The sequence below is a fragment of the Trifolium pratense genome, linkage group LG3, assembly GCF_020283565.1.
Source record: "Trifolium pratense cultivar HEN17-A07 linkage group LG3, ARS_RC_1.1, whole genome shotgun sequence".
Taxonomy (NCBI): Eukaryota; Viridiplantae; Streptophyta; class Magnoliopsida; order Fabales; family Fabaceae; genus Trifolium; species Trifolium pratense.
In genome coordinates this window covers 4,761,816-4,789,803 of record NC_060061.1, presented here as the reverse complement: position 1 = coordinate 4,789,803, position 27,988 = coordinate 4,761,816, and the positions used below count along the sequence as shown (strand labels likewise).

The window sequence follows — 27,988 nt, the reverse complement described above, 5'->3', positions numbered from 1 at the left end:
CTCTCTTTCTCTCTTCTCTCTCACTCACTGCGTCATTCATTGCTTTTTTCCTTTTTCTCCATTAAACCATTTTTGCCTTTTTATTAATACAATTATACTTTTTTTCTTCTTACAAGTTTTCAGTTTTCTCATTCATCAAAAAACCCATTTTACCAACCAAAACCGCTCCAATTTTCATTCCCCAAAAACAAAACCTTTTTCATATGTGTTGAGTTTTTGCCTCCTTTTTAATGGCTCTTACTCTTCACAATCACAAAACCCTTTCTTTCACTCTATACTTTTATACCTTTTCTTTTCTTCTTCTTCTTTTTCTGTTTCTTCTTTTTGCTTTTGCTTCTGCTTCTGATAACTCACAATCACACCATGATTTTTCTATCATGGATTCTCAATTCGACTCTTTTTCTGTTGTTGCTGCGTTTGTTGCTCAGTCTCTCTTTCTCTTTGCCTCTTCTCTTCTCTCTCACTCTCTCTCTCACGAAAATCTTCATCGCTCTCTCTCAACAACTCCAACTTCATCGCTTTATCTCCATCGATCTCTCTAACTCCAAATCGATCTCTCTCTCCCTCTCTGAAGATTGTTTTCTGACTCGATTTTACTCTCTCCAAACTTGATCTATCTCTGGTAAATTCTACTCTCCCTTTTCCGATTTATCTCATTTTTGTGTGTTGTCAATTTCTCTGGGTTGATTTTGCATTTTGTGATTTCATCGGTTTTTGATTTTAAGCAATTATAATGATCAATTTGTATTTTCAATGTTGTAAATGCATAATTTCATATGGTTTTTGCATTTTGCTTTCAGGCATATGATTATTGTATGTTTTGGATGAGATTATAATTATCAATTTGTATATAAGTTCTGTACATAAAATACCCGTATCTTAAAATTTGACACCACATCAAAAAACCTAAAATGCCCCTAACTAACAAAAATCAGAAAACAAAGTCTCTCCTAAATTTGGTCCAAGGTAAATTTGCAAGTTTTGGTTAGGTTTAGGGTTTGCAAGAGTTGATGCAAGCTTAATTAAATATTCTTAATAAAAATTTATCCAAACAATTTCATCGCTTTATCCAAACAATAAAATTTGAAAATGAAGGGAATTTAATTGAATCAATTGAATTGTCTGTTATTTTAAATCCCTTGAATTTCTAGAATTCCTCATCCAAACACACTCTTAGAGACCAAAATCAATCTTTTTAAAAGGACAAACTAAAATAAAAAATCATTATATATTTTTGAGAAAACAAAATATTCAATTATTTATTTATCCTTAAACAAACAAAGAATAAAACTTTTATTTGGGCCATGCAGACACGTACCCATCTTCTCCGGCCCAACATTGCATTCTGGAAGCAGCAACCCTACCAATAAAACCCTAACCAACTGCTCATTCTCATTCTCTCTCACAGCCGTCTCGTCTCCTCCTACTGCTCATTCTGTCGGTGGAGATCGGCATTCACTTTCGTGTAATTCTCTTTCATTTTTTTCTTCTTTTTCGATTTATTTTTCATACTACTTTCAATCGATTCTAATAATCTTTTCTCTTTGATTTTTCAGTTCTCAACTAATTCTGTTTTCTGTGTGGATTATTTACAAGACTAGTCAAGATGGTAACTTATACTCAGATTATTATTTTTGTTTAGTTTTAATCGAATTGAATTTCAATGTATATGAATATCAATTCAATGTATATGAATATGAATATGAATATGTGATAATTTATAATCTGAATTTGATTTTATTTGTGTGCGTTTGAATTTGCAGGTGAAGTTTACAGCTGATGAGTTACGTCGTATTATGGACTACAAACACAACATTCGTAATATGTCTGTCATTGCTCATGTTGATCACGGTATGTTTTTTTTATTCATAATTTCTTGTTACTTTTTTTATTATTGTTTTGATCTTTACTTTTGTGTTTGATTAACATGAAATTAATATTACTGTCATGATTTATATATTTTTTTATGACTGTCATGATTTATATATTTTTTAATATTTGATCTAGAAAAAACTGTTAATTAACAGATTGATGTTGATGTTGCTTGACAAGAATATGAGTGTCATGATTGTATATTTTATATATTTTTTAATAAAATATTTGATAGTGAAAATCTATTTATAATATTTATAGGAAAATTTGTTTTTTAGTGTTTATAAAATCTTTTTTTTTTAAGGTCAGTTTTCAATTTCAAGCAATGTTGTCAAATTGGACTACTACAGTGTAGTCGAATTTAAACGATTTGTTATTGTTGTGTCATGCTATAGTAGAACTGAACAAACCACTATTTTTCATGCACCTGATTGACAACATTATATTCTATATTAATTAATTGCATTATAGGGATTAAACTTAAAAAATGGTTATTTTTTAGGGACTATAACATGTTTATTGATACTATTTATTTCAATTATAAGTATCTTTTTTATGAAAATTATAATGATGTTGAATTATTTTTTCACACAATTGTTTAGTTTTTTATTCGGATCCGGTATCATAAGTCATATCGTTTCTACTTTTTCGGGGGCCTCTTTCCCGCTCCTTTTTTTTTTTTAATTGCTCTTTTCTAATAAGCAACTGCTAATTGCTTTGCTGTTGATGAAGAGTGTTTTTGTAATATTTTGTGATGTTATTAGAACTATTTTTCCTGTGAGAATAACAAATGATTGTGTGCCCATTTTCAGGAAAATCAACTTTGACAGATTCCCTGTTGCTGCTGCTGGAATTATAGCACAAGAGGTTGCTGGAGATGTTCGAATGACAGATACCCGTGCTGACGAAGCTGAGCGTGGTATCACTATCAAGTCTACCGGTATCTCTCTATACTATGAGATGTCTGACGAGTCTCTCAAGAGTTACAAGGGAGAGCGCAATGGGAATGAGTATCTCATTAATCTTATTGATTCCCCTGGGCACGTCGACTTCTCATCTGAGGTTACTGCTGCACTACGTATTACTGATGGAGCACTAGTGGTGGTGGATTGTGTTGAGGGTGTCTGCGTACAAACTGAAACTGTGCTCCGACAGGCCCTTGGAGAAAGGATCAGGCCTGTTCTTACAGTTAACAAGATGGACAGATGCTTTCTTGAGCTCCAGGTTGATGGTGAGGAAGCTTATCAGACCTTCCAGAGAGTTATTGAGAATGCTAATGTGATCATGGCTACATATGAAGATCCATTGCTTGGTGACGTTCAAGTGTATCCCGAGAAAGGAACTGTTGCTTTCTCTGCTGGTTTGCATGGTTGGGCTTTTACACTGACCAACTTTGCAAAGATGTATGCCTCCAAATTTGGTGTTGACGAGTCAAAGATGATGGAGAGGCTTTGGGGTGAAAATTTCTTTGATCCTGCCACTAAGAAATGGACAACCAAAAATACTGGTTCAGCTACTTGCAAAAGAGGGTTTGTTCAGTTCTGTTATGAGCCTATAAAGCAGGTTATTAACACTTGTATGAATGATCAGAAGGACAAGTTGTGGCCTATGCTGACAAAGCTAGGATGCAGCTTGAAGTCAGAGGAGAAGGACTTGATGGGTAAGCCTTTGATGAAACGTGTCATGCAGACTTGGCTCCCAGCAAGCAGTGCACTTCTTGAAATGATGATCTTTCATCTTCCCTCTCCATCTACAGCTCAGAGGTATCGTGTTGAGAACTTGTATGAGGGTCCCCTTGATGATCAATATGCTAATGCTATCAGAAACTGTGACCCTGAAGGACCTCTGATGCTTTATGTGTCAAAGATGATTCCCGCTAATGATAAAGGAAGGTTTTTTGCTTTTGGACGTGTATTTGCTGGTAAAGTTTCAACTGGTTTGAAGGTCAGAATTATGGGACCAAATTATGTCCCTGGGGAGAAGAAAGATTTGTATGTGAAAAGTGTTCAGAGAACTGTCATTTGGATGGGAAAGAGACAGGAGACTGTTGAGGATGTGCCTTGTGGTAACACAGTTGCTATGGTTGGTTTGGATCAATTTATCACAAAGAATGCTACATTGACAAATGAGAAGGAAGTCGATGCACACCCTATTCGTGCTATGAAGTTTTCTGTCTCACCTGTTGTCCGTGTTGCTGTTCAGTGCAAGGTTGCTTCAGATCTTCCTAAGCTTGTTGAAGGTCTCAAACGTCTTGCTAAGTCAGATCCTATGGTTGTTTGTACTATTGAGGAGTCTGGAGAACACATTGTTGCTGGTGCAGGAGAGCTTCATCTTGAGATCTGTTTGAAGGATTTGCAGGATGATTTCATGGGTGGAGCTGAAATTATTAAGTCTGACCCTGTTGTGTCATTCAGAGAGACTGTTCTTGAGAGATCATGCCGCACAGTGATGAGTAAATCACCAAACAAGCACAACAGGTTGTACATGGAAGCAAGACCTTTAGAAGATGGGCTTGCAGAGGCCATTGATGAAGGCACAATTGGACCAAGGGATGACCCCAAGAACCGATCCAAAATCCTGTCCGAGCAGTATGGTTGGGATAAGGATCTTGCCAAGAAAATCTGGTGTTTTGGACCTGAGACCACTGGACCCAACATGGTGGTTGATATGTGTAAGGGAGTCCAATACTTGAATGAAATCAAGGATTCTGTTGTTGCTGGGTTCCAGTGGGCATCAAAAGAAGGTGCTTTGTCTGAAGAAAACATGAGAGGCATATGCTTTGAAGTATGTGATGTTGTCCTCCACACAGATGCTATCCACAGAGGAGGTGGTCAGATCATTCCTACTGCCAGGAGAGTCTTCTATGCCTCACAGCTGACAGCCAAACCCAGGCTTCTTGAGCCTGTTTACATGGTGGAAATTCAAGCTCCTGAGCAAGCTCTTGGTGGTATCTACAGTGTTCTTAATCAGAAACGTGGACATGTCTTTGAAGAACTGCAGAGGCCTGGTACTCCACTTTACAACATCAAAGCATACCTTCCTGTCATCGAGTCTTTTGGATTCTCCAGTCAATTGAGGGCTGCAACATCAGGACAGGCTTTCCCTCAGTGTGTGTTTGATCATTGGGACATGATGTCATCAGACCCATTGGAGGCTGGCTCACAAGCTGCAACACTTGTTACTGATATTCGTAAGAGGAAGGGCTTGAAGGAGCAGATGACACCCCTCTCTGAGTTTGAAGATAAGCTTTAAATGGAAGACTATTTTTATTTTTATTACTATTTTCTTGTTATTTAAACTGTTGCCTATTTTTGAAACTTCAGTATCTTGAGTTGTCTTTTTCGTTTATCCATGAATTGTGTTGTACTTCGGATGATTTGTCTGAGTCGGTGTATTTTTGGTCTTGGTTTGGATTTGCGCAATCGTGCTGTTCAGCCTTATTATATGCACATTTTATTTTAAACTGTCTTTTTCAATAACTCTTACTTTTATAAGGTGGTGTGGAAATTGATCAAATTATACCACTGCTACTGCCAAATAGAGTAGCATCCTTAATAAGGTTGGCTAATTACCAAACCAATGACAGTGATAAATGAAATGCCATAAGTGCACTAAGGCACATTGTGCCTTATTAATGTGTACTAGGTCTCCAGGTTTTCCCCCATAGTAATACCCAATTTGATTGACATTGCCATGAAGGCACTAGGGGGCATTGTCCCTTATTATGTGCCTTAACTATGTATTTTTCCTTTGGATGGATGGAACTGGACATGGTTAGCATAGCTGTGAAGTATAATAGAAGCAGTATCATTCTGAGTTATTTTCTTGGCATGTCATTGAACTATGCCATTTCAGAGAAGAAAATAGGAAAACAATTACAAATCAAGAGCTTCATATCAATCTGTTCTGAGCCTTTAACTTACGTGTGCTAGGACTTGTGTATCTATGTGTCACGTAATGCGGCACATCACCAAATAGCAACTAGATAAATATTTTGATAAGTTGGGTGAGAATTTTTAATTTATTTTGACATAGGAACTTAATTATAGTGGACTAATTTCAATGCTATTGGGAAAAAAAAATTATAGTTTCTTTCCTGGATGCATATTTTTTTCACCATTTTTGATAATTTCTTTTCACAATTTCTTTATTCTCCAATTTTTGTTGGATTTTACAATCCAAAGTTATTATAGTTTATTGTCCTCTTTGTTCACAATGATGCTAGACTATGATAATTTTGATTAGTTATTATAGTTTTCATAGATTTCCAATCTTCTTAATTGCCAATGGCAATGTAGCATGTTAAAATTAAATTGAAATTATCATATGTAATTTGTGAACAAACTTGGTTGAAACAATCCCTTCAAAGAAAATGATGACAGTTATTGTAATTTATCTTCTTAACATGTGCCCTTAAGGGCACAAGTTAACATTCTCCTAAAATGTATTAGTGAACGTGGCGAACCAAAGTTTGTTGGCCGAGAATGATGCCCATATTAGTGTTTTACCGTACTTCGAACAAGATTACATCCCAATCCCATGAAAGACTTATGGAGAAAAATGTATCAATAAAATGTTAATATGACAGACAAAAAGATAACCACTTTGTGTGGTTTGAATATAATTTTCAAAATAATTAGACATGAATGAAAGACAAACGGGCAACAAGTTGGGCCGCTAACCCTTTGTAAATAGCAAAACCAATCCTCTTTCAAATATAACTTTGTGTTGGACAATGCCAGTTAAAACAGTGGTCCACAGTTTTCTGATAAAGAGGTTCTGCTGGAATACTAGACACAGTTACTTTAATGTAATTTTACTCCTTCTTGGTTTAACAGATTATTGCTAACAAAGATAGTCCAAGAGGAACACATTTTCGGCGTGCTGGGCCTCGGCAAAGGGTATGTTTCCAATCCATGTATGTGAGATTGTGAGCGTATTTGTTTAGATGCCCTGTGTCTATTTTATGACAGTATAAAATTGGGTGTTCAGGTGTATTTCGAATCAGATGAAGTTCAGGCTGCAATTGTGACATGTGGGGGTTTATGCCCTGGCCTCAACACTGTTATTAGGGAGTTAGTTTGTGGTTTATACCATATGTATGGCGTCAAGAAAGTTTTGGGAATCAGTGTAAGTGAATCCTCAAACAAACTCATTTTATCCGAGGACATAAGAATGAATATAAAAAAGGCTTACAATTTTGCTTTCTTGTTAGTTTATTAGTCTCTTAAACTAAAATAGATTTTGTGATATGTAGGGTGGATACAAGGGTTTTTATGCTCACAATACAATCCAACTAACTCCTAAAACCGTAAATGATATACATAAGCGTGGGGGAACTATCCTTGGTTCATCACGAGGTGGACATGACACAATTAAGATAGTTGACAGTATTCAAGATAGGGGAATCAATCAGGTCTGGATTTCCTTCTATTTATCAAAACATATAATGTCACACTCTATACTATGCAGTACCCCGGACTTATAACTTGATCAATTTCAGGTTTATATAATAGGAGGAGATGGAACTCAGAGGGGCGCATATAGAATTTTTGAGGTATATAGATGTAACAATGAGAATGTTAAACTTATAGGCTTAGAAATACAAATGATTTTTTTCACAAGCAATACTATCCTGATTATCCACACAGGAAATTCGAAAGCGTGGTCTCAAAGTTGCAGTTGTTGGAATCCCAAAAACCATAGATAACGACATTCCGGTGCATATTTTTTCTCTCCTCTTCCTATTTGTGGATTCCAGCACAAATTGTTTGAATGCGTTTATTGCTTTCTGCCAGTTAGCATGATTAACTTGTAGATGGTTTTCTGTTGTCTCTGGCTTAATAGGTAATTGACAAGTCCTTCGGCTTTGACACAGCTGTTGAGGAGGCTCAACGTGCTATAAATGCAGCACACGTTGAAGCTGAAAGTGTTGAAAATGGCATAGGCGTTGTCAAGTTGATGGGCCGGTACAGTGGTATGTTTCCTGATTTCCTGTAATGCCTCCACTTATCATCTTCCTGTGTACTTCAACCGCCTAGTAATACTATATATCTTATTTCTTACTAGACCTGAAGAGTTACATTAGATGGAAATTGGCCTTGTGATATATAAAAAAAATCCATGTTGGTTGAAAAATATGAGAGTAAGACAAGCACTACTTACAAAACAATTCTGGTTTCAGTAGAATGTTAATAATTCTGTCATTTAACAGACTCTAAAAGTAAAACGCTATTTGGGAGGCAGGGCTAACTTGAACAACGTGTAACAAACAATAATAGAAAACGGCTAATATTTTGTCAATCAACTCTTTTGTTGATTTAATTATCAAGCTGGGCAATCCTTCATATATGCTTTATTTTGGATGCATGGTGCAGGATTTATTGCAATGTATGCTACCCTTGCAAATCGGGATGTCGACTGTTGCTTAATTCCGGAGACACCCTTTTTCCTTGAAGGTCCCGGGGGACTTTATGAGTTTGCGGAGAGAAGACTAAAAGAAAACGGCCACATGGTTATTGTGATTGCTGAAGGAGCAGGACAGGAACTTGTTACTGAGAGCATGCAAGCCTTGCAAAAGCAGGATGCTTCCGGAAACAAACTTCTTCAAGATGTTGGGCTATGGATATCCCAGAAGTTGAAGGTGTTGATTATTTTTTATTCTGTTTGTGCTGGTTATCTCAATGTGATCTTTAAATGGATTATTCTCATAATTTATTTCCTTAATACAAATTGAAATTTAGCATGTTTGCATCCTTACATTACATCCATGTCCATTTAAGGCTATGGTTACCGGCTAATCTGTTTAGTCAATCACCTACTAACCCTGCTTATATTGTTTGTTTCTGATTTCAATGTGAAACCTTGTCCAAAGTTGTGCTAAAGAAGCGTTTCTATTTGCACGTGGTTTATGAGAATCTCATATCATTTTATAAGTAGCTTGTGGTAATGTTGACAGGTTTCCCATACTGAATGATATGTTAGAAATGCTCACAAATTAGAGCATCACAAAATAATGTGCTTTGTTTTTCATATGCAACTATTTTGCAATTGAAGAATGTTTATGAATGTATTTTCTACCAATTATATTAACCATTTTGAATCTTTGATGCTGCAGGAATACTTTGCTAAGCAGAAGACAATGAGCATTACTCTCAAATATATAGGTTGGTAACACACACACACACACACACCCACACACTTGTAAGTACAAAATGTCTGTATTGAAAGAACCAATATCTGAAATATCAAGTATTGCACTTTCTTTTTCTAATCGACAGATCCTACCTATATGATTCGAGCTGTTCCAAGCAATGCTTCTGACAACGTCTACTGCACACTTCTTGCTCAAAGCGCGGTTCATGGAGCAATGGCAGGTTACACTGGTTTTACTAGTGGGCTTGTGCATGGAAGACAAACTTATATACCCTTTAATGTGAGTTTGTTAACCAAGCGTGATATTTGTTGATTCTGCTCCTGCATAATACACAGGAACTATTTGTTAAAATTTAAATTTTGTGCGATGAGGTTTGTTTTTTAAAAAATTATGATAAGATGAGATAATAAGTAATTCTAAGTTGGATTAGGACATTATATAGCATTACATTTTGAGTGCAAGGTCTTGTAGTCTCGCTTAACTCTCTCGTATGTTGGTTGCTTTATGGTGCAGAGAATCACTGAAGGACAGAACACGGTAGTGATAACTGATCGAATGTGGGCTAGGCTTTTATCTTCCACAAATCAACCCAGTTTTTTGATAGCTAAGACTGCCCATGAAGAGAAGAAGAAGGAAGAAGCAGAAGAAATGGATTCATTTAACCTGTAGGACCGGCATTGTTCATATAACCACCATTTTGTTAACAAAACTGTCTGGCAGTAATTTATCATGTCTGTACATATTATTACCATCATTTTAGCCTCTACTTTGTGTTGTAACTGTAACTTGTAAAGTAGTACTGTATACATGATTAGTTAATTTTTTCCTTTCCACATCGATAACCGATAAGATGTCTGTGTGGAAAGCTCAGCCTTACATGAGCACGATATATTCTTTTGTAATGTTTTGTCACGGATTCTAATCATTTGAAAGAGTTCTGATTCATATACAAGACTTTTTGTTTCAAATTCTTATCCATGACTCACTTAGTGCTAGATTTAACTTCAAGGATACAACTTGCTCAATTAAGACGTTAGGCAAAAGAAACACATCAATGTGAACAAAGATGGAATCGTTTGAACTTGGAAATTACTCCACTCAAGTAGATAAAAATTGTTAAGTGAACCTAGACTCGCCATAAGTCAAAGTTATGTTTTCAGCTTGTTTTTATTAGCGTTGATTCAAGTTTAGAGATTAAACTACTTCTAGAAATTAGAAAACGTGTACAACAAGGTCAATCTTAGAGTCTGTTTTCTAAATTTTTTATTTTGTAGTACTAGAATTCATTTTATCTTCAAAAGTGAGTTAGACTAAAACCTATTAAAAATAGTTCTTTCATTAAATTGAAAATTCTACATAGAATTATACATTAAATGTTGTATCTTATGTTAAGAGACCGCTGCAATTCTTGAGCAAGATGATGGTGACCGCAAGTAAATTTCAATCGCCTCCATTAGTTTATGCAAATGGATTAGAGAACGTTCCTTCAAGTATATCAATCAAAAATATTCTACAGAACAATGTTCCTTCAATTATTCGCGTGCATTAGAGAAAATAAGAAAAGACTTCGAATTTTGGAAACATAATTTTCTTTGTTGTTTTTGTCAACTTTATTTATAGAAAAACTCATATCACTTGATAAACGGAAGCTACCCTTGAACGATTTTCAGCAATGTTAATTTGAAAGGTTATAAGACACCAAGAGACACATTTATCAAACTAACCATTGCATCTTTCAAGTATATTTTGGAAAATCTTCAACATTAAACTTATTTTAAAGTAGAAAACACAAACATAAAAACTTCATTTGAAAACAAATTTACCAAATCAGTTATACAAATTCTAGTTGATCAAAATCATATTTCATAAATACTTTAAGCAAATAATCAATACAAAACAATACAATCAAGGAGGAAGGGGGGAAAATTAAATACGAACTTTAGTATTTTATTCATAAAGAAAATTGGAGATTATTCACTTGATTGTACACATAAAATAACACCAGTAACAGATAATAGTAACATAGAAATACAGGAATTTTTCTTTTGCGTCTCTTATGATGATGTTTTATCCATCAACTGAATAGGAGTCAGAATATTCGATTTGCTTGTCTCCACAATACACCCATTCATGACCATTTCCTCCAACATAAAATGTACCTTTTCTAAATGAAACATGATATCTAGCTCACACTGCAAATTTAAGCAGACAAGAAAATGATAGATATTAGGGAAGTAATGTGGGGAGATAAATTACTTTCAACAAACACAAAACATCCAGACTCTAATCATAGCAGGACTTACCACGTTGCCAAAATGCCGATCCATAGTTTCAACTAAGAGATGGATAAATTCCAAAATAGCAAGCTCATTCTGCAAAGTTATCAACATAAGGTAGACTCAACAATCAAGTAGAAGCAGAAATTGAAATTATATCATATTTATCAAAAATGAAAGTGATACATGGGAAATTTTGCTGAAGCTGAAATTTTTAACAAGACTAATAACTTCAGGTTTCTCAGTTTACGACAGAAGATCCTCTCTGTTTCTCTAGACAACCCAATCTGGGCTGCTCGTTTCAAATGAGTCGCCACTTTTATATGAAACAGTTAGAATGACAAATATAGATAAAACAAATTACCTCGCCGTCATCAACTCCAACCAGGAAAAACAAAGATGCATAGCGCCTATATACAATTTTGTAGTTGCGATGCTCGACAAATGAACACTGTCCATAACAAAATATGTATCAGCTAGATCAACTATGGTGAAAAGAAACAACAGTAAGACAACTCAATCCCATATGTTTTTGGGATAAACTAACAAGTCAATATGAGTAAGAGAAAGTTCATAAGCCTCATAGGTAGGGCTAGAATCTTGATAAAACATTTAAATCATTGACCTAATATCTTAGGCTATGTTATATTGATATAAAGGGACGAAATCAAGTGGAATAATACCACAGGGGAATGAATTCATAACAAAATATAGAATAAAATCAAATGAGCTATAAACTGTCTTCATAACTTCTCCTAGAGTGCTTATGAAAATAAGCTGAAAACAACTTATGGACATGCATTAATTGTTTCCATAATGTCTACCAAACAGTCTCACAAACAAGTGCTTATGTCTGTAGATAAATTCAAATAAGCCAATCTATTTTCAAATAAGCTGTAACCTGTTTTCATAAACTATCCCACATACCTTATGGAAATAAGCTGAAAACAACTCAAGGACATGTCATAAATTGTTTGAAATAAGTGAATCGAAACAGCCTCGGATGATGAAAATGTAAGGATCTAAAGTAAGATTTGAAGATCCAATGGTGGAAATTGAAAGAAGGTAGGTAGGTACCTGGTGTTCATTGCGAGCGAGACATTTGCGAACGATTTCACCTTCAAGGGTTCGTCTTTCTTCAACAGTGAGGTATTCGTAGTATTGGGCAAGACGGGTTTGACCTTGTTTGTTCACCATTAACACAAATCGGATCCCCATTTTATTATTCAAATTCTATTCTTTCTCTGTTACTGTCACAACCAGTGGCGATTCCAGTAATATTAGAGAGCCTAGGCAAAATTTTGGAGGGAATTTTATCAACCAAATTTCTAGATACAATAATATTTAAAAGACAAAGTTGTTTCTGCAATTCAAAAACATATTTAAATTACATTAGTACTTCTCTTTTTATGCAAAAGAAAATATTCTTCACAATATACACTTGTAGTATGCCTATTGTAAGGCTTGGTCAATTATGAAATCAACATAATATAATGTAATTTCCCCTAATGAAAGAAATCCATAACAAACAACTGTGAGAAAGAAACTGATATCTGATCAACGAGACTACATTTCAAACTGAATACAAATATCACAAGACTATCTTATTCTTATTTAATATTGTGTATAAGATCAAACTGAGATCAAGAATACAAGGTTTGTCATCAGCTTATAAAAGAAAGAAAGTGCTTCATCAACAAAGGTGATTTTGATCCATCAAAGTGAACACAACACAAATGTCCACAATTAAACAAAGTTTTAGTTGCAGTTACGATGACAATAATATCACAAAGTAGAAAATCACCAAGTTAGTTTACAACAAGAGGCATCATGAAATCAAATAGTTTTTAGAACAAAAACCCTTCATTCTCACTATTTTAGAACAAAAACACTATTGCAGAACCAACCAAAACTACTTATTTATATAACCAAAACAGCTTATTTATATAATCACTTAACAATCAAAACAGCTTAATAAATTTAAAATTCAAAACAACACCAAATCATCAAACAAAGATTCTAGATTGAGAAGGTTAGGTTGTTAAAAATTAATTGCAGTATGTTAGTTTGCTTACCTGAAACGAGACGAAGAGAAAGAGTGAGTGCGGTGCGGTGTGGTGCGGCGCGGTGAGCTGAGCAGTGGTGCGGCTGCGGCGGAAGATTGAACGGCGTTACGGCGAGGTGAGGGAGAGAGATTGAGAGCAGTGAGAGAGGGATTGAGAGCGGCGGCCGGTGGCGGTGGGTGAGAGAGGAACAGCGATTTTGAGAGAGAGGGATCGAGAAAGCGAAAGCAAATTCTAACTCTTCCTTTTTCTGTTTTTGTTTTCATTTTAAAAAAAAAAAATATATATATATATATATAAGAAGGGCAGCCCAGGCACGTGCCAGGCATGCCCGGCGGTATACTCGCCACTGGTCACAACCAAATTCAGAGACACGCCGGACGAGGAGGAAGGAAGAGGAACCTGATGATTGATTTCTATTCTTTCTCTGTGTGGTGTGTTGTGTTGTGTTGTGCAATGCAAACACTTTTTTGTGCAACTTTATTCTTCTTGGAACAAAGCTAAGAGTGTGTTTGGATGGGGAATTCTAGAAATTCAAGGGATTTAAAATACTAGGCAATTCAATTGATTCAATTGAATTCCCTTCATTTTCAAATTTCATTGTTTGGATAAAGTGATGAAATTCCATCAATTTTAAAATTCTTTGTTTGGGTAATGTAATTGAATTTCCTTCATATTTTTTTTTTTTGAAAACTCCATTTTTTTTGGTACATTTCATTTAATTTTATTTATCTTAACATAATAATTATAATTAATATTTAATTGTAAAATTCTTTGTTTGGATAATGTAATTGAACCTTAAAATCGACCCGATTAACCGTAAACCCGATTTGAACCCTAAAATCGACAAAATAACCTAAATTGGGATTTCCAATCAACCAATTTCATCACTTCGTAAATGTCAAACAAAAATCGGAGATACATCAAACAAAATAATCCGATTTCATCGCTTCGTGAATGTCAAACAAAAATATATAAACAACGCATATTGTACTTCAAGAGTATCTATTTGTGTCATAAAAAACTTGCTAGATATCGGAGATACATCACCACCGCAATCTACAATTGCTATCATTCACTTTCTAGGTCTTTGCACAACTATATCTTTGCACAATCATATACCAAATGTCTAATCTTTTTCATCACTTCGTAAATGTCAAACAAAAATATATAAGCAACACATATTGTATTTCAAGGGTATCTATTTATATCGTCAAATCCTTGCTAGATATCAGAGATACATCACTGCCGCAAACTGCAAATGCCATCTTTCACTTTCTAGATCTTTGCACAACTATATCTTTGCACATGCTACATAAATCAAACCAGACCTGCCAACACAAAAAATGCACATTAGCACCAAACAACATATCAAAATGCATAAACCAAACCAGACCTGTCAAATGCATATCACCATTTAAAAAGCCTTCAAATAACTAGACTACATGTACCAGACACTATTTGGACTAAGCATTATAAGGCACAAAATAAGATTAACTTCAACTCTCTAACCAATCAACACTAAGATCAAACCAATTGGTAGGTCCCATTAACCTCCATTAATATTCCTGTAGCAAATTACCAAAAGTGCATTAAGCAGAGAAAAAAAACAGTGACTCTTTCATCACACTGTCTAGTCTCAACACACACACACAAAATATTAATTGAATCATTGTTACTAACATTTCATTTGAGAAAAAAAAACCATAAACAACATAGTTTTATGAATCAAAGTCATGAAAAGTGATCCAGATTTGTCATTACATTAGAAATGGCATGGGGCTTAGTAGTTCAATAAAATCATAAGCAGTTAAGGAAATCCCCAATAGAGATAAACCAGAGGCAGATATTTGCATAGCTTAGTCATTGTGAAATTATATTGCCTTGAATAACATTGGAGTACTGCTCTAAGCCCTTCAGTTTTTTTCATATTTGAAACATCTTAATTTGAAACAATTGCCGAAATTTTTTGTTGCAAACATATAATTTATTGAATCATACCATATGGAAGACTTTCATCATTTTTTACGGATTAAAGAAATTTTATAACAAACACAAATTTGCTATAAACTATAAAGATTAGAAACAAAAATAATATTAAAAAAAAAATCAACTATCTTATATTTACCTTCTTTTCATCAAAGAAAGGATCATTTTCAGATAACTGAAGAACAATTGAGCACTCTTCATCAGTATCCATGACTGCAACTGCAGTCAACAGTTTGTAGTCAGAAAGTAATCACAAGTCAATACCAGAACATAAAGCCAATTTCCTCATCGATACCTAATCACTGTCACTGATTTATGACATCATTACCAGCAGCTATAATACAAAATCAGTAATATCAAAGTACGAAAAAAAATCATATCTCAATCAAATATATTTCCGGTAATTTGTATACTATATCATGTGCAAACCCTAGGCAATGGTATTCTAGCACGTAATTTACACAATCACAGAGAAATGAATATAGAGCATGAATTGAATATCTCAAATTCAGCTATGCGAGAAGCGAAATACAAATTGAATTTCCGGTAACATTTTGAACAGTGTACTAATTCGAAACATACAATATTGTAATAATTACGCATTTTCTTCGATCGTTTGGATTTTCTCAGCAAGTAAAAACGAACACGAAATGAGATTAGAATTGAAGAAAAAGAAACTACCACAACAGAGTAAGTTTGAGAAGAAGTTGCGATTGCTTCAGAGAAGCTCCAAATCGAGAAGAAAAGAGCAAAGTTGAGTTCGTCGTGTTCTATAATTTCTGAGCTTAAGCTGCCAGTGAAGTGATTAAGAACAAATTTGAGCGGCAAAAAAGGTTATGTAGCTTATTCACGCGCGGTCTTGGAAACTATACGGATCAAACGGCTATGCATTTGCCACATGCCATCACTGCGATGCGGTACAAGTTTTACATGGACCTATATATTCATGGGCTGATGGGCCTGTAAAGTTTGACCAGGTTTTGCTCTAGGTTGATACTACCTACACCTCCATTGCTACTGTTCACATTCCTTTGCTGATAAGTAAATTTATTCATTTATTGAATTATAAACATTTAATGGTACAAGTAGTGGTTGCTTAAAAAAAAAATGGTACAAGTAGTGGTGGAAATAGGTTATTTTGAAAATATTAAGTTTGAGTCCTCAATATTATCTATATAAAGTCTCACAAGGTGTTAAAGAATCCAAATTTGAGAGATGCTAGGAAACTAAAGTCAATTTGTCAAAAAAAAAAAAAACCTAAACTAAAGTCAATTACTACAGTATTATAAATTTACTAGGAAAATGCTAGGATTTCTCTAAGCCATCAAAATTTCTATACTTTTTTTATTCTTAATCAATTTATTTTGCAATTACATTTTGATGTTGCTTAGAGCATCGTTAATCGAGGTGCACTAAAGTGTAAATTTCTTATAAATAGGTTCTTTATAGTTAATCACCACTATGGATATTTGAAAATAGTTTAGGCTTAAATGCAGTTTTGGCCCCTCAAATTTCACAATTACTTGATTTTGGCCCCTCATGTTTCAATTGCTTGAATTTAACCCCCAAAGTTTCACAATTGCTTGATTTTAGCCTCCAAGTTTCAATTGCTCGATTTTAGTCCCCAAGTTTACCTCCTTTTGCATTTGCTAGCCCCCGTTGAAATTGGTTATGTAACATTTTAAAATTAAATAAGTACTTAAAAATAAATAAATAAATAAATTACAAATTGTTTTTTAAAACTAAATTATAAAATATTTTTCTTATTATATGTAGTTTGTAAAATAATTTTGTTATATAAAAAAGTAAAAAAAAAAACATTTTATGAACTATTTTTTAAAAACTTTGAAACTTTTTTTTAAATAAAAAATAATTATTAAACCTTTTATTAAAAAAACAATTTTTAATACATTTTTATAAAGCAAATATTATTATTTTTAATTTTTTTTAATTAAAACATATTTTTAATTTTTTTTAAAATGTCACATAAACAATTTTTAGTCAAAAAAAGTCAAACGGGGGTTAGCAAATGCAAAATGGGGTAAACTTGGGGGGTCAAAATCGAGCAATTGAAACTTGGAGGGCTAAAATCAAGCAATTGTGAAACTTAAAGGGTTAAAATCAAGCAATTGAAATGTGAGGGGCCAAAATCAAGCAATTGTGAAACTTGGAGGATCAAAACTACATTTAAACCAATAGTTTATGACATTTGTTTTTCCGCTGATCAAGAGATGTGTTGCTTCCTGCTTGGTGGCCCTTTGTTTGGGGTCAAAATATTGGAATTCTCATAAAATTTGGATTAGGTTTTACAGAATTCAAAGGAGTCCAACCATCGAGTCTTAGCTGAGTAACAACTGTTGTTGTATGTTAAGTTAAATTCTTCTTTTTTATATCTAAAATAACAGAAAGGGAATAACCATCTGTGTCAATGAAATTAATGTTGACCTACATTTCTTGCCTTCAACATGATATTCTTTCTCGCAATAATGTGATATACTATGTGGCTGTCATTGAACGTTCGATTAAATAATACTACAATTCTTTAAAAAGAATAAAATAAAAAATCCATCAAGACAAAGTCAATGCCAAAAACTAGTACTATCCTTTCAAAGCAATGATAAGCCAATAAGCATGCCAAGGATAATTCATAATTTAAAGTTAATGTGTGTGGATCTAGGTAATGTAATCAAGTTTTTAACAAAACTTATTTGATAAGCTCAAAGCAGAGCAGTAACACAACTCATCTTTTACTTGAGCAGCATTTATCTTGAACCCCGGTAAGTAGGCATTTTCTTCCTAGTGCGAGAATTTGTATGAGTTCGCTGTCCCCGACAGGGTAAGCCATCGACGTGCCTGATCCCTCTGTAGCATTGAATACCCACCAACCTTGCCACATCTCTCTCAACTAACTTTTTCTGAAGAAAAAAAAGCAACCAAACCAATCACACACTTATACATTATATTATGGAACAAAACATAGAGAAGGTGCAAAATCAAAAAGTAAAGAAGACGAGAGTACCAAATCATTTCCAATCAAGTACTTGGAAAGCAATTCACGAAGAGAATATAGTTCTCTTTTGCTTAGGTCCTTCACATATTTGTTTTCAACTCCAAGCTCACACACAATGTGATGAGCTTTTGCACGGCCAATCCCGTGGATATGCTGAAGAGCATACGAAAGTCGCTTGCCGTCTGGAATCTCACCTCCAAGACCACCTCCAATGTTTATATTTCGTACTTGCACACAGCCACGAAGCTGCACAAAACCAAATTGGTGCAATTAGTTTGATTCTTTATGCACAGAGCATGACACAAAACACAAGACAAAAATCCTTAAGTTGAAGCTAAGAAGAAACAAAACCCTACACTATTCAAAATCGTAAAAACACAATTGAGTCATAACAATCTAAAATGAAAAAGGACAGCAGTCATAAACTCACCGATAGGTTTTGACGAAGGCAGACAGCAACATTAGAAACAATTCGGCGAAAACCAAACATCTTGGAGCTGAAGGATTTGGAGGTGCACAAAAACCTAAGAATCAATCAAGTTTTTGAAATAAAATAAAATTGATTTAATCCCATGACATACTATAAAGTATTAAAAGTGATTTACAAGGCTATAATATTTTTGATAATTTTTGTTAAAAAAATTGAATACAAAAATTACAATAACTGTCATCATTTTCTTTGAAGGGATTGTTTCAACCAAGTTTGTTCACAAATTACATATGATAATTTCAATTTAATTTTAACATGCTACATTGCCATTGGCAATTAAGAAGATTGGAAATCTATGAAAACTATAATAACTAATCAAAATTATCATAGTCTAGCATCATTGTGAACAAAGAGGACAATAAACTATAATAACTTTGGATTGTAAAATCCAACAAAAATTGGAGAATAAAGAAATTGTGAAAAGAAATTATCGAAAATGGTGAAAAAAATATGCATCCAGGAGATTCATCATGACAACAAGTTAAAAAAAAGTGCCACTTGATGCATTTTCAGTATGTCATCTTTAGTTTCACACATAGGAAGGTTCTTCGAACTTATCAACTACAGCACATCATAAATCATAAGAATGAGCAAAGCGATGATGTTCAAACAGATATGCAGACAGTAATGATATTCAGAAAAGTAAAAGCTTCCATTTATCAGTTAAAACCAACTTCATTTTCTTCCGCTAAGATTAATATGTTCAATTATGAAATTTTAACCACAAAAATTGTGCTTCTTTCCCTTATGCGAGTCAATAATAGAATGTCGGGACTAATCTAACATATCAGGACGTTCTCACCAGAATGAAGCTTGCCAGCTCCTTTATCAGGTACCGTACCAATGAAATTCCAGATAGTTATCTCAAAATTTACAATGCTTATGTCATGAGTTATAATATGGTAAAAACAGACTGCACAGTGGCTTCATCCAATTGCTAAACATTTTCTACAACTATCAAAATCTGAATTTTGTAAATATTTGTGGGATATGTAGGGCAATGTTAAAGAACGATAAATTATATACTTAGGTAGAAATAGGATATGACACACACTTTTCCTATATTGTATATTTGCACCAGAACAAAATCTTAATAGTAAAATTGACCTAAGGTGCTCTCCAACATTCTCAGTAAGGCTTGCTGAACACATTCCCCGAATACACCCCTTCCACTGCTCAAACTCTCGGACTACAAAATAACGACTCGAGTTAACCTTGTATTTTTAACTTCAATTAAATCTGCATAATCGTCTTCTTACCATTTCTTTTTTCACAATTTCTTTATTCTCCAATTTTTGTTGGATTTTACAATCCAAAGTTATTATAGTTTATTGTCCTCGTCGTTCAGAATGATGCTAAACTATGGTAATTTTGATTGATTATAGTTTTCATTAATTTTCAATCTTCTTAATTGCCAATGGCAATGTAACATGCTAAAATTCAATTGAAATTATCATTATCATATGCAGTGGCGATTCCAGTAATATTAGAGAGCCTAGGCAAAATTTTGGAGGGAATTTTATCAACCAAATTTCTAGATACAATAATATTTAAAAGACAAAGTTGTTTCTGCAATTCAAAAACATATTTAAATTACATTAGTACTTCTCTTTTTATGCAAAAGAAAATATTCTTCACAATATACACTTGTAGTATGCCTATTGTAAGGCTTGGTCAATTATGAAATCAACATAATATAATGTAATTTCCCCTAATGAAAGAAATCCATAACAAACAACTGTGAGAAAGAAACTGATATCTGATCAACGAGACTACATTTCAAACTGAATACAAATATCACAAGACTATCTTATTCTTATTTAATATTGTGTATAAGATCAAACTGAGATCAAGAATACAAGGTTTGTCATCAGCTTATAAAAGAAAGAAAGTGCTTCATCAACAAAGGTGATTTTGATCCATCAAAGTGAACACAACACAAATGTCCACAATTAAACAAAGTTTTAGTTGCAGTTACGATGACAATAATATCACAAAGTAGAAAATCACCAAGTTAGTTTACAACAAGAGGCATCATGAAATCAAATAGTTTTTAGAACAAAAACCCTTCATTCTCACTATTTTAGAACAAAAACACTATTGCAGAACCAACCAAAACTACTTATTTATATAACCAAAACAGCTTATTTATATAATCACTTAACAATCAAAACAGCTTAATAAATTTAAAATTCAAAACAACACCAAATCATCAAACAAAGATTCTAGATTGAGAAGGTTAGGTTGTTAAAAATTAATTGCAGTATGTTAGTTTGCTTACCTGAAACGAGACGAAGAGAAAGAGTGAGTGCGGTGCGGTGTGGTGCGGCGCGGTGAGCTGAGCAGTGGTGCGGCTGCGGCGGAAGATTGAACGGCGTTACGGCGAGGTGAGGGAGAGAGATTGAGAGCAGTGAGAGAGGGATTGAGAGCGGCGGCCGGTGGCGGTGGGTGAGAGAGGAACAGCGATTTTGAGAGAGAGGGATCGAGAAAGCGAAAGCAAATTCTAACTCTTCCTTTTTCTGTTTTTGTTTTCATTTTAAAAAAAAAATATATATATATATATATATATAAGAAGGGCAGCCCAGGCACGTGCCAGGCATGCCCGGCGGTATACTCGCCACTGATCATATGTAATTTGTGAACAAACTTGATCTCTTTTTTTTTTTTAATGGCGAACAAACTTGATCTCTAAACTAAAAGAAACCTTAAAAATCAACTATCACGAAAAGTGAAAGAGAACAATTACTATGTGAGAACGAAAAAGAAGAACAAAATGAACAAAAATGAAAGCGAGAACAAAATAGATGAATGTGTGATGAACTTACCAGAGAAAGAAGTGATGAACAAAAGATGAAGAGAAGAGAAGCGTTAATCAGAGTTTAAGCGCTTCAGTGTTTGTAGAGAAAGGATAAGCGCTTCGGCCGTTTGTGAATAAGCGATTTTATTTTTATTGTGAGTGAATAAGCGATTTGCAAAAGAGGAAAAGCGTTTAAGCTTTTGTGAATAAACCAGTCCTGAACCGGTTTAATGAGGTTTACCTTTTCTGAAGTTATATGGACCGGTTTGGTTTTTTATTAACTGGGTTGGGCTTTTTAAATTTGGAACAAGTTTGATTAGTGATTTGGTTAAAGTTAACCAAATTTTTTGCACAAAGGGAGGTGTAGATAGCATCACTATCAACTAACCAAACTTATTTTTTTATTATTGAAAATATGAATTACATATGAATTTTTTAAACGACAAAAGTTCAAAATATAAGTAATAAAAATCATGGCCTATAAATCAAATATGTTCTAAAACCATGCTAATTGAAATCGTGAGTATGTGTTGCTGTTTTAAACCTTTTTTTTTCTATGGATTATATGCATATGACCTTAGAGTGTGTTTGGATGAGGAATTCTAGAAATTCAAGGGATTTAAAATAACAGACAATTCAATTAAATTCCCTTTATTTTCAAATTTTATTGTTTGGATAAAGCGATGAAATTGTTTGGATAAATTTTTATTAAGAATATTTAATTAAGCTTGCATCAACTCTTGCAAACCCTAAACCTAACCAAAACTTGCAAATTTACCTTGGACCAAATTTAGGAGAGACTTTGTTTTCTGATTTTTGTTAGTTAGGGGCATTTTAGGTTTTTTGATGTGGTGTCAAATTTTTAGATATGGGTATTTTAGGTTTTTTCAGGGCACATTGGCTTCTTATAGATATATAGATTGTATGTACATAACTTATATACAAATTGATAATTATAATCTCATCCAAAACATACAATAAACATATGTCTGAAAGCAAAATGCAAAAACCATATGAAATTATGCATTTACAACACTGAAAATACAAATTGATCATTATAATTGCTTAAAATCAAAAACCGATGAAATCACAAAATGCAAAATCAACCCAGAGAAATTGACAACACACAAAAATGAGATAAATCGGAAAAGGGAGAGTAGAATTTACCAGAGATAGATCAAGTTTGGAGAGAGTAAAATCGAGTCAGAAAACAATCTTCAGAAGAAGATGGTTGCCGATTATTAGAAGAAGATGTTGAAACACCGATTCGAGAATTGTTGACCTGATCTGATCGGAACAGCAAAAGAATTAATCAAGATCGAAGTTCTGAAATTGAAAAAAAGAAAAAAAGAAAGGTGAATTGAACGAAGTCTGATTGATAAATTAGGGTTTTGAGAGGGAAAGAGAGAGAGATCTGACAGACCGTAGCGATAAAAACAAAGAGAGAATGAATCCGTAAGAATGGAAGGAACGCTTGCCCTACACTTCAGACCAACCGATTCATTATTATTGTGATTTTTTTCTTCTTTGATACGCGCATAAATTTACGTCGATAAATTTTTCATTGCCTAATATATGTTTTTTTGGTAATAAAAGAAAATGCTAATCAGTGTCGACACAAATTAATAAATTAAAATATATGAGTTAATTAATCCGTCAAAAAAAAAAATTAAATTGTTTACCGGCTTTGTCTTTAAAAAATACGGAGATTAATTTTTTTTATTATGGTATTAAATTTGTTGATAATTGATATTTTTTTACGATTATTGGAGATGCTCTACGCCGAATACATGAATCATATTATCGATAAAAATTATATGCATTGAGAATTTTCGTCCATGGAACTTTTAAAGTCAGTGTAGATGGATCTCATGATCAAATCATTGATAACTCAGTCTGTGGAGCTCTTCCTCACTAAGCTCAATGTCCCTTATTCCCCCACCCCCACTGTGTTGTTTGACGATATAAGTGTCATTGCATTGGCAAATAATAACTCAGTCTGTAGATTTGTTTTTTGTTTGAGAGAAGGTTCTGCAGAAAGCATCTCATTGTAGTTCATATTCCTGCAGTATGCTGACTTAATGACTGCCTTCTGCACCATTTAAAGCTCTAGGGTCAAAGTTCAACCTAATGTGACTCGCTCCTCATCGGTGAAATAGAAAATAATAACAATAATTCAATTTATCTATCAGGTGATAATGCGATATGAATACACTAATGCAACCGTTGAATATTTTTCAAATAAATCAAAGTCGAAGTAAAAATTAGAATCAAGACTAAAATGCCAATTATTCCCATATACAGGACCCAAAATTGTTACTACCTCCTCACAATTCACAATAACAATGCCCTTTCCATTAGATTGAATCTACACTAGTATGTCATGCCATCTTTGTTCCGTGCTGGTGGTTGATAAGGGTGCTCCAAAATGCTTATTCTTGAACTAATCACCTCAGTCAGAACATCAATTCTAGTTTGCTTTGTAGGCATACATGTATCCGTGAAGCTTTCTTACTTCTTCTGATGACTCAATGAGTAAGTGATCCACATAGAGACAGATTGTAGACGCACTGAAGCAATTCACATATTTAGTTAAATGCTTACAAAACAAAAACAGACAGACTGCAAAATCGAATTATGGCTTACGTGAGAGGACCAAATGGAAGCCAGATAACATCCCAACGGAACTTCGGCAACCTGCCAAAAAAATTATTATTTCATCACACATTAAACGATGAGAAGCACCTGAAACTGGGGATACAAACAGCGCAGGAAACACTACTGTAGAGTATGTTGAAAGAGCACTACAGTAGGTTGTCCTTCATTCATACCATTATCATCACTAGAATAAAATTTGTGCATTCTTCTTTTATCTACTTTTCAATTTTATTCGGGTTCAATTGCAATTCATTCAGCATTCAGCTAGACAATCCAAACTGAATGCAACTAACATCCCAATGATGCAACAGTATCCTGCTATAAATTAAGTTCAATGATAGACCACTTAACTCTTTATCTATCTTGATAATTTGACCAACATTTTTGGTCTACCTTTATCTCTTACTAATGGACTATCCTTCGTCTGGTCAACCCTCCTTAGGAGTACGAGTCTTTTCCACACATGCCCATTCTACATAAAATAAGATTTATATCCAAAATAGATACACTGTGGGTTCTTATCAATTGGGCTCAATTTCCTATGGAATCAAGATATGTATCGTAAGATACTGACAACCATGATATAAAGTGTTAAAATTCCTCAAGTACTATTCTATTTAAATATTTCTTCCATCCTGCTTGGATCGTATGGTTAACATACCCATTGATTTACCTGTCATCAGTATGATGAACGCATGTTACTTAAAACATGAGGCTTGTTTTGTTGCATATTCTTCAAATTTCACCTCTAAGTTGATACTTGCATACCAAGATGGTGTAAATCCATTCAAAAACTACCACATTGGTGCAAGTGAAAACATATTTATCAAAATGATTGAAGTCATATATGAGAAATGACTTCTATCCAGTTAAAAATACAAAATAATAGAATTTAGAAGTTATATTTGTGACTTGTGAGCATGAAGAAAAATTAAAGTGCAAGTCATGCATAGCAAATACGAATTCATAGTTTCTCTTGAAACATGATGCAACTTAAAATTGAAGTTATATTTCTCATATACAATTGCAATTTTTATATTGGATAGAAGTTGTATATCTCCTGTACAATTTATACTATTTTGGGGAAAGCCAAGTGTGTCCAAAGCTTGTCTCTAACACAACAACTTCCCATTTTATTATTTCACTATAACACCCACAAAAAGCATATATCATGGCACATGTCTAATATCTGTAAGAACATTTAGAACAAAGATGAATCCATATCAAGTATATAAAATGCATTTGTTGGTGCTTATCTAAGAACTCTACCTCGACATGTAGTTTAACCAGAAAATTGCCAGAACAATGTTAGTATACCACGAGTACCAGATCCATCTCCTGTGATGCATTGACTCATGACGCAGTCCTTTGACGGCAAACGAGCATGCTAAAATAGCCACCCAAGATTTTAGGGTTTATAGTTGATTTTTGGAATTTTGGCCGATTTTAAGTTTTTCTGCCGATTTTAGGGTTTATAGTCGATTTTTGGGCTTTTGGCCGATTTTAGGTTTTTTCTGTCGATTTTTTGGATTTTCGGCCGATTTAGCGTTTATTGTCGATTTTAGGTTTTTCAGCTAATTTTAGGTTTTACGATCAATTAGTAATTTTTAAAAGTTTATAGAGAAGAAGGAATTTCAAATTCTTTGATTTTAGGTGTCATTTTGAAATTCTCTAAATTTAACTTGAACAAAATACTTCATAAATTTCCATCATTTTGAAAATTCTTCAAATTTTCATCCAAACAATGAAATTCATCTCAAATCATTTGAATTCCCTCAAAACATTACTTTACCTCAAAAAATTCCCTCATCCAAACACACTCTTAGTTTTGTTCCAAGAAGAATAAAGTTGCACAAAAAAGTGTTTGCATTGCACAACACAACACAACACACCACACAGAGAAAGAATAGAAATCAATCATCAGGTTCCTCTTCCTTCCTTCCTCCTCGTCCGGCGTGTCTCTGAATTTGGTTGTGACAGTAACAGAGAAAGAATAGAATTTGAATAATAAAATGGGGATCCGATTTGTGTTAATGGTGAACAAACAAGGTCAAACCCGTCTTGCCCAATACTACGAATACCTCACTGTTGAAGAAAGACGAACCCTTGAAGGTGAAATCGTTCGCAAATGTCTCGCTCGCAATGAACACCAGGTACCTACCTACCTTCTTTCAATTTCCACCATCGGATCTTCAAATCTTACTTTAGATCCTTACATTTTCATCATCCGAGGCTGTTTCGATTCACTTATTTCAAACAATTTATGACATGTCCTTGAGTTGTTTTCAGCTTATTTCCATAAGGTCTGTGGGATAGTTTATGAAAACAGGTTACAGCTTATTTGAAAATAGATTGGCTTATTTGAATTTATCTACAGACATAAGCACTTGTTTGTGAGACTGTTTGGTAGACATTATGGAAACAATTAATGCATGTCCATAAGTTGTTTTCAGCTTATTTTCATAAGCACTCTAGGAGAAGTTATGAAGACAGTTTATAGCTCATTTGATTTTATTCTATATTTTGTTATGAATTCATTCCCCTGTGGTATTATTCCACTTGATTTCGTCCCTTTATATCAATATAACATAGCCTAAGATATTAGGTCAATGATTTAAATGTTTTATCAAGATTCTAGCCCTACCTATGAGGCTTATGAACTTTCTCTTACTCATATTGACTTGTTAGTTTATCCCAAAAACATGGGATTGAGTTGTCTTACTGTTGTTTCTTTTCACCATAGTTGATCTAGCTGATACATATTTTGTTATGGACAGTGTTCATTTGTCGAGCATCGCAACTACAAAATTGTATATAGGCGCTATGCATCTTTGTTTTTCCTGGTTGGAGTTGATGACGGCGAGGTAATTTGTTTTATCTATATTTGTCATTCTAACTGTTTCATATAAAAGTGGCGACTCATTTGAAACGAGCAGCCCAGATTGGGTTGTCTAGAGAAACAGAGAGGATCTTCTGTCGTAAACTGAGAAACCTGAAGTTATTAGTCTTGTTAAAAATTTCAGCTTCAGCAAAATTTCCCATGTATCACTTTCATTTTTGATAAATATGATATAATTTCAATTTCTGCTTCTACTTGATTGTTGAGTCTACCTTATGTTGATAACTTTGCAGAATGAGCTTGCTATTTTGGAATTTATCCATCTCTTAGTTGAAACTATGGATCGGCATTTTGGCAACGTGGTAAGTCCTGCTATGATTAGAGTCTGGATGTTTTGTGTTTGTTGAAAGTAATTTATCTCCCCACATTACTTCCCTAATATCTATCATTTTCTTGTCTGCTTAAATTTGCAGTGTGAGCTAGATATCATGTTTCATTTAGAAAAGGTACATTTTATGTTGGAGGAAATGGTCATGAATGGGTGTATTGTGGAGACAAGCAAATCGAATATTCTGACTCCTATTCAGCTGATGGATAAAACATCATCATAAGAGACGCAAAAGAAAAATTTCTGTATTTCTATGTTACTATTATCTGTTACTGGTGTTATTTTATGTGTACAATCAAGTGAATAATCTCCAATTTTCTTTATGAATAAAATACTAAAGTTCGTATTTAATTTTCCCCCCTTCCTCCTTGATTGTATTGTTTTGTATTGATTATTTGCTTAAAGTATTTATGAAATATGATTTTGATCAACTAGAATTTGTATAACTGA

General features: G+C 33.8%; 5 protein-coding genes and 1 pseudogene across 11 annotated transcripts; 3 read left to right on the top strand and 3 right to left on the bottom strand.

The window, feature by feature from the left end:
- Window positions 1-24: 24 nt before the first annotated feature.
- Window positions 25-27,969, top strand: LOC123915542 (AP-4 complex subunit sigma). Its single transcript, XM_045966702.1, has 5 exons — window positions 25-622; window positions 26,292-26,464; window positions 27,089-27,175; window positions 27,444-27,512; window positions 27,624-27,969. Exons 2-5 carry the CDS (start codon window positions 26,324-26,326, stop codon window positions 27,759-27,761), a joined length of 435 nt encoding a protein of 144 aa, XP_045822658.1. The 5' UTR covers window positions 25-622; window positions 26,292-26,323; the 3' UTR covers window positions 27,762-27,969.
- On the top strand, window positions 1,311-5,335 carry LOC123915537 (annotated as a pseudogene). The gene is made up of 4 exons (XR_006811932.1): window positions 1,311-1,465; window positions 1,557-1,609; window positions 1,764-1,851; window positions 2,685-5,335. The product of XR_006811932.1 is annotated as an elongation factor 2-like (transcript).
- On the top strand, window positions 6,289-9,996 carry LOC123915539 (ATP-dependent 6-phosphofructokinase 3-like). Its single transcript, XM_045966693.1, has 10 exons — window positions 6,289-6,773; window positions 6,865-7,002; window positions 7,130-7,288; window positions 7,376-7,429; window positions 7,524-7,592; window positions 7,720-7,849; window positions 8,250-8,515; window positions 8,990-9,038; window positions 9,153-9,307; window positions 9,542-9,996. The coding sequence occupies exons 2-10, from the start codon at window positions 6,970-6,972 to the stop codon at window positions 9,695-9,697; spliced, it is 1,071 nt and encodes a 356-aa protein (XP_045822649.1). The 5' UTR covers window positions 6,289-6,773; window positions 6,865-6,969; the 3' UTR covers window positions 9,698-9,996.
- Window positions 10,875-23,175, bottom strand: LOC123915541 (AP-4 complex subunit sigma). Of its 6 annotated transcripts, none has more exons than XM_045966699.1 (6): window positions 23,077-23,175; window positions 22,821-22,979; window positions 12,382-12,554; window positions 11,669-11,755; window positions 11,332-11,400; window positions 10,875-11,220 (listed from the first exon to the last, which is right to left on the bottom strand). In XM_045966699.1, exons 3-6 carry the CDS (start codon window positions 12,520-12,522, stop codon window positions 11,083-11,085), a joined length of 435 nt encoding a protein of 144 aa, XP_045822655.1. In that variant the 5' UTR covers window positions 12,523-12,554; window positions 22,821-22,979; window positions 23,077-23,175; the 3' UTR covers window positions 10,875-11,082. The 6 variants fall into 6 exon arrangements, with proteins under 6 accessions (XP_045822655.1, XP_045822656.1, XP_045822657.1 ...); XM_045966700.1 differs by having other exon boundaries at window positions 22,821-22,940; XM_045966701.1 differs by having other exon boundaries at window positions 22,821-22,935; window positions 23,077-23,157.
- Window positions 17,895-21,406, bottom strand: LOC123915540 (small ribosomal subunit protein S13, mitochondrial-like). The gene is made up of 4 exons (XM_045966694.1): window positions 21,138-21,406; window positions 18,797-18,890; window positions 18,376-18,612; window positions 17,895-18,271 (listed from the first exon to the last, which is right to left on the bottom strand). Exons 1-4 carry the CDS (start codon window positions 21,389-21,391, stop codon window positions 18,119-18,121), a joined length of 738 nt encoding a protein of 245 aa, XP_045822650.1. The 5' UTR covers window positions 21,392-21,406; the 3' UTR covers window positions 17,895-18,118.
- Window positions 23,912-25,720, bottom strand: LOC123913652 (the record flags this gene model as incomplete). The annotated part of the gene is made up of 3 exons (XM_045964458.1): window positions 23,912-24,223; window positions 24,300-24,350; window positions 25,581-25,720. Coding segments are annotated over 3 exons (291 nt in total), but the record flags the coding sequence as incomplete, so codon positions are not given.
- Window positions 27,970-27,988: the final 19 nt, after the last annotated feature.

Coding starts and splice junctions, on each gene's coding strand:
- LOC123915539 (XM_045966693.1), top strand. CDS start 6,970: ATGTATGGCGTCAAGAAAGTTTTGGGAATCAGT. Junction 7,593..7,719: donor CCATAGATAACGACATTCCG/GTGCATATTTTT, acceptor CTGGCTTAATAG/GTAATTGACAAGTCCTTCGG. Junction 9,308..9,541: donor AAACTTATATACCCTTTAAT/GTGAGTTTGTTA, acceptor TTTATGGTGCAG/AGAATCACTGAAGGACAGAA.
- LOC123915541 (XM_045966699.1), bottom strand. CDS start 12,522: ATGGGGATCCGATTTGTGTTAATGGTGAACAAACAAGGTCAAACCCGT. Junction 11,756..12,381: donor TCGCTCGCAATGAACACCAG/GTACCTACCTAC, acceptor TGTTATGGACAG/TGTTCATTTGTCGAGCATCG. Junction 11,401..11,668: donor TTGGAGTTGATGACGGCGAG/GTAATTTGTTTT, acceptor ATAACTTTGCAG/AATGAGCTTGCTATTTTGGA.
- LOC123915540 (XM_045966694.1), bottom strand. CDS start 21,391: ATGAAAACAAAAACAGAAAAAGGAAGAGTTAGAATTTGCTTTCGCTTT. Junction 18,613..18,796: donor GCCTTCGTCAAAACCTATCG/GTGAGTTTATGA, acceptor GGTTTTGTGCAG/CTTCGTGGCTGTGTGCAAGT. Junction 18,272..18,375: donor ACTTGATTGGAAATGATTTG/GTACTCTCGTCT, acceptor TTTTTTCTTCAG/AAAAAGTTAGTTGAGAGAGA.
- LOC123915542 (XM_045966702.1), top strand. CDS start 26,324: ATGGGGATCCGATTTGTGTTAATGGTGAACAAACAAGGTCAAACCCGT. Junction 27,176..27,443: donor TTGGAGTTGATGACGGCGAG/GTAATTTGTTTT, acceptor ATAACTTTGCAG/AATGAGCTTGCTATTTTGGA. Junction 27,513..27,623: donor ATCGGCATTTTGGCAACGTG/GTAAGTCCTGCT, acceptor TTAAATTTGCAG/TGTGAGCTAGATATCATGTT.